This window comes from Rhynchophorus ferrugineus, unplaced genomic scaffold, assembly GCF_030347505.1.
Source record: "Rhynchophorus ferrugineus isolate W39M unplaced genomic scaffold, kcgeb_rfMv2 rfM2, whole genome shotgun sequence".
NCBI classification, from domain to species: Eukaryota; Metazoa; Arthropoda; class Insecta; order Coleoptera; family Curculionidae; genus Rhynchophorus; species Rhynchophorus ferrugineus.
The window spans coordinates 70,540,787-70,550,287 of NW_027472581.1; the positions used below are offsets into that span (position 1 = coordinate 70,540,787).

At 28.3% G+C, this 9,501-nt stretch overlaps 3 protein-coding genes across 8 annotated transcripts; 1 reads left to right on the plus strand and 2 right to left on the minus strand.

Annotated features, from left to right (window-relative positions):
• Nucleotides 1-651: 651 nt before the first annotated feature.
• Nucleotides 652-3,559, minus strand: LOC143190325 (major facilitator superfamily domain-containing protein 9). Of its 4 annotated transcripts, none has more exons than XM_076394547.1 (5): nucleotides 3,452-3,559; nucleotides 2,019-2,150; nucleotides 1,832-1,961; nucleotides 1,555-1,764; nucleotides 652-1,499 (listed from the first exon to the last, which is right to left on the minus strand). In XM_076394547.1, exons 1-5 carry the CDS (start codon nucleotides 3,461-3,463, stop codon nucleotides 775-777), a joined length of 1,209 nt encoding a protein of 402 aa, XP_076250662.1. In that variant the 5' UTR covers nucleotides 3,464-3,559; the 3' UTR covers nucleotides 652-774. The 4 variants fall into 4 exon arrangements, with proteins under 4 accessions (XP_076250662.1, XP_076250663.1, XP_076250664.1 ...); XM_076394548.1 differs by lacking the exon at nucleotides 3,452-3,559 and adding an exon at nucleotides 2,531-2,642 and having other exon boundaries at nucleotides 2,019-2,174; XM_076394549.1 differs by lacking the exon at nucleotides 3,452-3,559 and adding an exon at nucleotides 2,531-2,595.
• A 1,780-nt stretch (nucleotides 3,560-5,339) lies between these two features.
• Nucleotides 5,340-6,261, plus strand: LOC143190331 (small ribosomal subunit protein uS11A). Of its 3 annotated transcripts, none has more exons than XM_076394560.1 (3): nucleotides 5,340-5,455; nucleotides 5,675-5,920; nucleotides 5,998-6,261. In XM_076394560.1, the coding sequence occupies exons 2-3, from the start codon at nucleotides 5,684-5,686 to the stop codon at nucleotides 6,214-6,216; spliced, it is 456 nt and encodes a 151-aa protein (XP_076250675.1). In that variant the 5' UTR covers nucleotides 5,340-5,455; nucleotides 5,675-5,683; the 3' UTR covers nucleotides 6,217-6,261. The 3 variants fall into 3 exon arrangements, with proteins under 3 accessions (XP_076250675.1, XP_076250676.1, XP_076250677.1); XM_076394561.1 differs by having other exon boundaries at nucleotides 5,410-5,561; XM_076394562.1 differs by having other exon boundaries at nucleotides 5,426-5,478.
• A 182-nt stretch (nucleotides 6,262-6,443) lies between these two features.
• Nucleotides 6,444-9,384, minus strand: DCTN4-p62 (dynactin subunit 4). The gene is made up of 8 exons (XM_076394542.1): nucleotides 9,168-9,384; nucleotides 8,854-9,100; nucleotides 8,650-8,792; nucleotides 8,431-8,596; nucleotides 8,197-8,380; nucleotides 7,933-8,143; nucleotides 7,368-7,597; nucleotides 6,444-6,871 (listed from the first exon to the last, which is right to left on the minus strand). The coding sequence occupies exons 1-8, from the start codon at nucleotides 9,294-9,296 to the stop codon at nucleotides 6,658-6,660; spliced, it is 1,524 nt and encodes a 507-aa protein (XP_076250657.1). The 5' UTR covers nucleotides 9,297-9,384; the 3' UTR covers nucleotides 6,444-6,657.
• Between the last annotated feature and the right edge of the window lie 117 nt (nucleotides 9,385-9,501).

Consider the following 9,501-nt stretch of genomic DNA (forward strand, 5'->3'; position numbering starts at 1 on the left):
GAAAGACATGTTACTTACAAGCAGAAACCGCCAATAAAGTGAACTGAGAAACTTATCTAAATCAAAAACAAAATGGATTACCTTTATTTAAATTGTTAATGGCCTAATTAACATTTTTCGCGACTGTTACATTTTCAAGATGCGTTCCGGAAAAGTTATAAGTTTAATGAAGAAGAATTACCATTTTACTTTAGCATTATCTAGATTTAAAGTACCCGTTTAACCATAATAAAATTTTTAAAACAACTAATTAATCAGTTAATTCACAATCATTAAATACAAGACTAGACCTCTTCCTTATGAATTCATCATTTATTGTGATATACAATATGAATTAACTTAAAAACTTATAAAATTTCAAATAAACCATTTTACAAGGTTATAATACATATATGGAGATGCAATACTGTATGTTTTAGGGCACAGTGTTTAGTTACAGTACTGTGTAATTATAATATCAATATTATACAAAACATATATTAAATGCACAAATCAATATACTGATAATTGAATAAATTACACATATATGTTTCTCAATCTTTTTGTACCAAAATCATTTTTAGTGGCATTTATAAAATTTGGTGGCACAGAATAGAGTATAATTAAAATACTACATGTATATATATAATGAAATGTAAATAATAAAATATATCACTTATATAAAATATGTATTTTGGCAGTGAAAATAATATTTAAAGTCATTGAAATATAAAACTACATATTTAAAATACTTAACAAAACTATTAATTATCAGGAACATAATCACGACACCGGTCATTCAGATGAATGTACCTTTTGGTCATCAACATGTAAAGGAATACTCTTTCTTAAGTGCAAAGACAATACTACCCCAAACAATGCTGGTATAATAGCTACCAATATCACAGATTCTTCTCCAAAAAAATCGCCTAAAATACCTGTTACTAAAGGTGTTAAAAACCTAGAAATTGACATAATGCTATTAGAAGCTCCACTTAAAGAGCCTCTATGATCAGCATCAGTTGAGTCTAAAATTACTTCCATAGAAACAATCCTCAATACTGAACAGCTCATAGAGAATGGAATCAAAACATATAAATACACATAAAAATTAGAAGACACATAAATTGCAACCACACACAAAGATAATAAACCAAAAAATATCAACAATCTCGTGCCAGAATTCCTGGTTCCTAAAAGTTTATTAATCTGATTCAGAAAGTATGCTGAACAACTTCCTACTATACTGAAATATGACATAATATACCCAATATGTTTTTGTGATAGGTTATATCTTTCTTTCAATAATAAACTTTGATTACTAAAATAAGTAGATGTTGATAAACCAAACAATAATCGTAATGTGAATGGTTCCCATTGTCTATGCCATCCCACTTTTTTTAAATCCGATACACTTTTAATAAAATCATGTTTCATTTGTTGTAAAATATTAATATCTTGAATATGTCTTCTCAATTGATTATTTTTCTTGTCATCCAAACCAAAATAGAATACTACAACTAAAATTGAAAAATTTAATATATAAATTTTAAAGTACCATTTTAACTTACATACCTAAATTAAATATAAATAAGATACCAGTTAATAAAGAGACATAAAAGAAACCATTCTGCAATTCTGAAATATGACCCCCAATTAGAGGACCTATTATAAAACCAATACTTGAGACAGCTGCTGATTTACCAAAAGCAGCACTGTGCTTATCATGTGGTAATAGATCAGTAATCATAGCTTTACATATACTTTGTATGTGTTTTGTACAACCTAACAAAGCATAATTATTCAGAAAATTAAAAAATTTAGTGATATTGAGTTTAAAATAAAAATATACCTAACACTATTCGTAAGCAAACTATTATCACATAAGAAGTAGTTAAGCCCAAAAGACCATAACATATTGCACATATAAGCAAAATACTTTTCAAAACAAATGATCTTCCTCGAAAATCAGTCCAACTTCCCTAAAATAGGAAATTAAATACATAAAATAATCTAGTCACTCTACCTATTTTACTTACTATTAATGGTCCTGAAATGACTTGTAATGCAGAATAAATTGACATTAAAATCCCAATAAATGTATGTGAAGCTCCCAAACTTTTTAAATGAGTACTAAATAAAGGAAATGTAAGACCTACTGCAAATAAATCCTAGAATAAAAATTCTGATGATACCTGCATCATCATTTTAAAAAATGTACACATACAATAAAGGATATAATATAAACAATATTAATTGAACTTATAGCAACCATTATGTTTAAAATATATGGCGTAACAAACTTAGTTACTAGCAAATATTATAAAATATTTTCAGAATGTTTGCATACTTAAGACAACTACTATATCGCCACGATAAAAAATCTTATCGTTTAGTACTCAGCTTATTAACATTTACACAAATTATTATTAACAAGTGTATTAAATTTCAACAAAAGGCAAAAAACAGTAATGTTTCATCAAGCTTTAAAATTTAGTTTGTGGTTTTTTTGATTACTAAATAATTGAAATAAAAATTAAATTAAATTAACCTGAAATTTATAAATAAAATTTTACTTCAAAACTTCCTGACAATCTAATCAAAATATTTGGAATTTTTAGGAAAAATATTACATTGGCGTCTAAATATTTTAAATGTTTGATCACAGAAAATATTTTGTGCAACTCATGTTCTTCAAATGTGGCAATAATCGAGAATTCGATTATGGCCATTCACAAAAATGTTAATTAAATGAATTAGTGTTGAGTATAATCGATATAATTTAAATAATTCAATGAAACTAAAATAATAACGTCGTTAATCTTGGATTGCTTTTTTCTGTTAAAACATATTGTAACAAACATATTTAGATAATATGTATAGACAACACAATATACAATACATTTAGAAAAACATTACATTTCTAGATATATCTCTCCAAAAGATGCACCCATAGATTCTAGAACACATTTAAATATTACTATCATTAATAAACTAAATCAAAATATTTTTATTGGTAATGAATATTGTGATATAACTATATATATTCAAAAGCGAATTATGTTATACTAGAGTTGTGAAAATATAATATTTTTTACAAATATATTTACAAATTAATGATTTTATTAGAAGATGTAAAATTCACAATCCATATTTTATAATAATCTATATATCTTACAAGTATGTTCAATTAACTCTTATATATACTTACCTGACACATCAGAAAAATAGATGTTTTAAAGACTTAGGATTAGAATATATAATAAATTAATATAAAGAGTTAAAATTGATTTAAAATGATCAACTGATTATATTGCATTCTGCAAGTATGTTAGTATTCTTCTTAACTAACAACCGAAAAAGCCTTTATACGTCTTAAATCATAATGTGATCCTCAACTAATTGTAAGTATCAATTGCAATAAACCAAAACTATATTAAAATTGGATATAAAATACATAACATTGATTTACCTGACGATGCATATCCCATAGCCGTGTAGGATTCAGTCCATCAATTAATTGATGACAGAATAACTCGGTAGACCGGACCCTTCATCGCAGAGTTTGGACAACACACCGCTAACCATAGAAAAAACTAAGGCTGCTAACTCACTAATTAAATATTCTCGCGGCATAAGCAGAATGCACTGACCGTAAGTAATACAACCTATGCAAGACCTAATATTTTTAAGAATATATAATAGTAGGAAGAGTAATTAATTATTTATTTATAAAATGAAATATATTTTCTTACCCGCTATGAAGCACACAAAATCATATAAAAAAAAATGACTACATTTGAAACCGCGCTCCGAAATGCGCCGTTGTCAATAAATCCGGAAAGATGGTGCTTTCAAATTTACCTTGATTAAGTACATTTTCATACTTATCTTTCAGAGACATGTAATGGCTTGATATCAAACTATAAATAACTGGTTATGTAAATACACAATATTTAATTTAATAGAAATGTATACTTAATATATAAAACAAATAATTGTGCAAAATATCGAAATTTAAAATACATAACGGCAACATGTTGCGCATATCACAGGGTTGAAAAAAACCAACGCACACTTGTTTCTGTGGCAAGCAGTAAATACAATACGAATTTTTTGTGAAATTTTATTTCTTACACTGATTTTATGCTTTATTTGAACTAGAGAAATAGACGATAACAAAGTAATTTAGAATTTTTGAATACAAGAGAGCGCAACAGATTTTTCCAAAATAGATGAATAATAAATCAAAAATAATTCGTCTGACTTTTAATTTAAAAAAATATTCCACGTTATTTCTGTGAATATTATATGAATGAGTTAAACTAAATATAATGCCATTATATCTGAAATGGTTAATATACAAATCCTATTTTATATTATATAATGAAAACGTGTGTCTGTATATATTCATTCTCCATATCATACAATCCAATATCAGTATTTAATTTAATAAAGGAGCATAATAAATTAAGAATAATAATTATTAAAACAATTAACATTTACTAATGCATTGATTTATCATTATATCAAAGACAACCAAGAAACATTTAATATAAATCGTAATAATTATATACTTAGAAGAAATGATTAATATTATATGTCAGAGATTATTAAGAACAATAAAATTTAAGCTTCATATAGTAAAAATAATATCAGATTTGTCCACTTTATTTTTACATAAACTGTTTGAATGTTAAAATATAAATTATTATTTAAATCAATTATATGACTTCATTTATGTCATAAGATTTTTCAAGTTGTTTCAAGTCATGAGATTTCAAGAAAATATTAACGATTGTTTCTACATTCTTTTACATTTAACCTGCTATACATCAAAACTCTGCTAGCCGGTTTCAACTTAATATATTGTTGACATTTTTTATTGATAGTTCAGTACTGTAGTGTTTAACAGTTTTATACGTCTTTTAGGTCTAAACAATGGCTCCAAGAAAAGGAAAAGTTAGAAAAGAGGAAATCCACGTATTCTTGCGCCCTTAAGACCGAGAGGGAGAAATGGTATTTGGTGTTGCACATATTTTCGCCACTTTCAATATATTTCCATATTTCTTAAAAATATAAGAAAATGTAATATATTTGATAATCCTTAAAAGTTTTTACTACTTAATATTAAAATGATGGCGATTAAAATGATCGATATTATTTACGATAAAGTCGCGGTCGACATCACTATTCAGCATCATTTCATTACTAATTACAGGTGTTAACTTTCCAAGTATAATTCAGTTAGGTGCGCATAATTTGAATGATAATAAACAATTGGCTTATTATAATATAAATTATTTTATAAAACCAAAATAAAATATTTTTATACCAATCGATTTTGCCCATTGCTATTATTTCCTTATTATGGGAGGTTGATGCCAAATTTTATAAAAGATGAAGAGTTTAGTTCCATTTGACAAGCGCACTAGCGCACTCTTCTGAAAGTTTCAGCTGACGAAACGCGTTCTAGGTACGGCCTTCTCTAATTCTTAAGTAAATTTTAACTCAAAATAGAATACTTATAATAAAAATATACGTTTCTGGCGTTTGTAAGGCGTCCTAAGATAGTAATTCTTGTATGTAGTTACAATAATAGTGTTTTAAATATTAGATGATTGTTGATATATTGTTGACATTTTTTATTGATAGTTCAGTACTGTAGTGTTTAACAGTGTTATACGTCTTTTAGGTCTAAACAATGGCTCCAAGGAAAGGAAAAGTTCAAAAAGAGGAAGTCCAAGTATCCTTGGGCCCTCAAGTTCGAGAGGGAGAAATGGTATTTGGTGTTGCACATATTTTCGCCAGTTTCAATGATACATTCGTACATGTTACTGATCTCTCAGGAAGAGAAACAATCTCCAGAGTAACTGGAGGTATGAAAGTAAAAGCCGACAGAGATGAAGCATCTCCTTATGCTGCTATGTTAGCTGCACAAGTAAGTTTACATATTTAGTATAATGTAATATAAATATGTTGTGAGGTTAGTTCGTATATAATACAATTTGTTTATAGGATGTTGCCGAAAAATGTAGATCCCTTGGAATAACTGCCTTGCACATTAAGTTGAGAGCCACTGGAGGAAATAAGACCAAGACCCCTGGACCAGGTGCTCAAAGTGCCCTTCGTGCTTTGGCCCGTTCTAATATGAAGATTGGACGTATTGAAGATGTTACACCCATTCCTTCTGACTCCACTCGCAGGAAGGGAGGTCGACGCGGTCGTAGATTGTAAACAGTTTACTTTTTTATGCTAAGTAATATAATACTTATAAAATGATTCTTTTTTTTTTTTGGAAGTAGCATTGCTTATTTTTTCAAATAAAACTACTTAATATCTTTTAATATAAATCAAAATATTTTCACTACAATTACTGTTTTCAAGAAACTTTGAGTGTAATTTGGAAATTAGTGCAAAAAATAAATAGCTCTCAGGTAAATTAGTAGAACAAAAGATTAATGTGTAATTATATCATATTTATTAATTATAAACATTTTAAAGGAAGATTGACATTAAAAGCTATATAATAAATATGTTTATTATAAATATTAATAAATTATGTTTTTCCATTAATACATTTATTAGTTTTGTAAAGGATTAAATAGTAATTATTTGCAATTTAAAGGAATATAGTATTTAACTAAAAGCTGCAAGCTTGATCTGATTTTGTAACAATTATTCTGAACCAACTATTTTTCCTAATCTGAAAAAAACCCTCACTTTGTGATCATATTTGTGTGGCATATTCTCTACAATAGCTGGAATCACATTAGTATATATATGTTGCATGGTAAATCCACAGACAACTTCATCATCAATTTTTAAATCAGCTGCAGGTGTAACAGCCAATTTGATAAAGGCCTTGTTGGATTTACGCCATTTGACAAGTCTAAAAATATAAATATAAATAATATTTGATACTATGAGTCGAAAATATTGTTCTATTAAATACTAATCTTCAAAATATAAGGTTTTTCGGTAAGAAGGTTCGTCCATCGATCGATGGACGAACCTAGAGTAGGTGGCATGTTGTACGGCCAAGTTGCACTAACAATCGTTAGGGCTAATTTTCAGTAGTATTTTTTGAATGAATCAATAAGTTAACAAGCAGTGGTAAGTTCAATAAACAGCGCTATTTGACTCTGCTGCTAATAAATAAACGATATGAACATATAAAGTTTAAACAAAAACCAAACTCAGATTGAAAACTGAATCAATGGTAGTTGTGGCAAATATTTGATATATTGCAAAAACGGGCGTTCGAAATGACAAAAAAAATCATTACTATCTTTGGCAAAGCTTGTTTTATTCCATTACAACACCGACCCGCTCTTACTGAAAAATCATCTACATATGACAATGAGGTATTTATTTCTACAACTTACTTTGGATCATCTTCAATATTGTGAACATCACTAGAATCATCATACTCAGCTGCATCATCTCTTGGTGGTAAAATAAAAGTGCTCTCTGGTATAGCAACATTACAATTAACTGCCTGATTTATTTTCCGTGGTTTAACAATAACAGAAGGTTGACGGGACTGCAAACTATACATGCTACTAGGCTGACTACCAGATGACATTACTAAAGATGGTAAAGACAATTGTTGTTTCTGAAATATAAAACAAACTTGATATCGCGAAATCACACAGCTGTTCCAAGTGTATGTTTAATAATCACAAAATATTGTCCAGGATCCAAGTTTCAGTGTATTAACATATTTTTAATTTTGTTTATTTTTAGTTTTGAAGTAATAAAGGCAATGTGACACCGTTCAATGCCAATTTTATTTATGTTTGTAAATTTTGGCAAGAAAAAACTGCAATTTCATCCAAATATCTTGCTACACATCTTAATTTGGCAATTATTATAAATGAACTATTTTCAAAAAAATCCAATCATAAAGGAATAACAAACTAAATATGAAGTTATACATGAATAAATTACCTCCTCCAAAGACATAGCTTGTTCAAAATTATCAATGATATCAAATAATTTTTGTTCTTCCACATATTTTTCCTGTTCTTCCAGATCTAAATCAAAAATAGTAATTGTTGTTTGATGTTGGGTTGGATTTGTAAATTTTATGATTAATTCTGAAGTCTGACCAGCTCTCAAAGGCTCCACTGTTACAAAACGAATTTCAGGGATATAATAACTACAATTAAAAATTGATAATCTATCAAGCACTTAAAAATGTTTTCTACTCACTAAGCGAAAAGTTGAATTTTAAATTTAACAGATGTAGGATTATATTCAGGTTTGCAAACATTATGTTCACATGTGCGACATCTTAAGGATCGTTTAATTGTAAGTTGTTTATGTATTGGAAATAACTTGTCGACTGTTAATGGTTGTGACTCTGGTTGCATCAATCTTTGATCAATAGTAGTAACTAAAATGTTTCAATTACAACAAATTAATCAAATAATTTTAATTACAGACTTTCCATGAGTTTTAAAGGTTCAGTAAATATATCTTCTGGCAATTCCTCCACCTCTGATTTTGCAATTGCAGGGTCTAATGGTTTTGGCTTCTTGATTTTGGCATGAGGTATATCTGGTATTCCAATACGCCTTCTTAAAGCTGAAGCTGTTACACCTGTTCTATCCTAAATCAGGTTTACATTAGCAAATATAATAGAGCACAAGTTAAAAATCATACAGTGTAACTGACAAATTTTCCTCTCTTCTTTTTGCTATTCTCTTTTTGTTGCTGTTGTGAAAGCATAATATCCTGATAAACATCCAAAACTTCTTGGAGACGATTAATATGAACATTTTCACGTTCTGGCCAGCAACCAGTAGCTGCCGAAAACAAATAAGCACATGAAATATAAGGAACACTTTTATATTCTGATTTTAAAACCTGATGGTTGATCTGGAATCCCTACATCTCTTGAGGTCCAGTGACAAAAATGACAACTCAAATAATAACTTTTTTTAACAGCTGATTTTGCATCATCCGGATTTATAGGACCCTTAGAGGCAACTCTTGTAGAGAGTTCCTGTTGACAACTAGGGCAAATAACACAATTGGCGCACCTGTTCTTTTTATGTCTTGCTTCAGCAGAAGGAATATTTTCAGAACATTTCCCACAAAAAAATGAATCCACCTAAACACAGTGATAAAGTGAAACAACATAAAACTATAAAATATAATAATTTATTAATAAAACTCACCGCATGACACAAACAAAAACTACATCGAATCTGAGAACAATGTCTACAAAAATATAACTCCGGAAGAGGTTTCAACAACCCACAAGTGCAAGCATATTTAACAATCTCTGGTCCTGTTATATAGGACATTTTCTATAGCATTAATGTGGATACTAATAAAATTTCTCTTATAATTAAAGTTAGCTGACAAAACTAAAAGTAATGTCAGTTTTGACATAATACGGACATTTGTCATCATTTGTCTTTGAAAGAAACAAAAGTGATGAAACCTTAGTTGCCTATATATATATATAATATGAAATATATATTATTTGAATTAACTAAATAATACTAA

What these genes read in the sequence shown, in the direction of transcription:
- LOC143190331 (XM_076394560.1), top strand. Translation starts at nt 5,684, where the DNA reads ATGGCTCCAAGGAAAGGAAAAGTTCAAAAAGAGGAAGTCCAAGTATCC. An exon ending in CTGCTATGTTAGCTGCACAA is followed by an intron (nt 5,921 to 5,997) that starts GTAAGTTTACAT and finishes ATTTGTTTATAG; the next exon opens with GATGTTGCCGAAAAATGTAG.
- DCTN4-p62 (XM_076394542.1), bottom strand. Translation starts at nt 9,296, where the DNA reads ATGTCCTATATAACAGGACCAGAGATTGTTAAATATGCTTGCACTTGT. An exon ending in GTTTTTGTTTGTGTCATGCG is followed by an intron (nt 9,101 to 9,167) that starts GTGAGTTTTATT and finishes CACTGTGTTTAG; the next exon opens with GTGGATTCATTTTTTTGTGG. An exon ending in AAAATTCAACTTTTCGCTTA is followed by an intron (nt 8,144 to 8,196) that starts GTGAGTAGAAAA and finishes TTTTAATTGTAG; the next exon opens with TTATTATATCCCTGAAATTC.
- LOC143190325 (XM_076394545.1), bottom strand. Translation starts at nt 2,254, where the DNA reads ATGGTTGCTATAAGTTCAATTAATATTGTTTATATTATATCCTTTATT. An exon ending in TTTATATTATATCCTTTATT is followed by an intron (nt 2,151 to 2,206) that starts GTATGTGTACAT and finishes TTTTTATTCTAG; the next exon opens with GATTTATTTGCAGTAGGTCT. An exon ending in TCATTTCAGGACCATTAATA is followed by an intron (nt 1,962 to 2,018) that starts GTAAGTAAAATA and finishes TTCCTATTTTAG; the next exon opens with GGAAGTTGGACTGATTTTCG.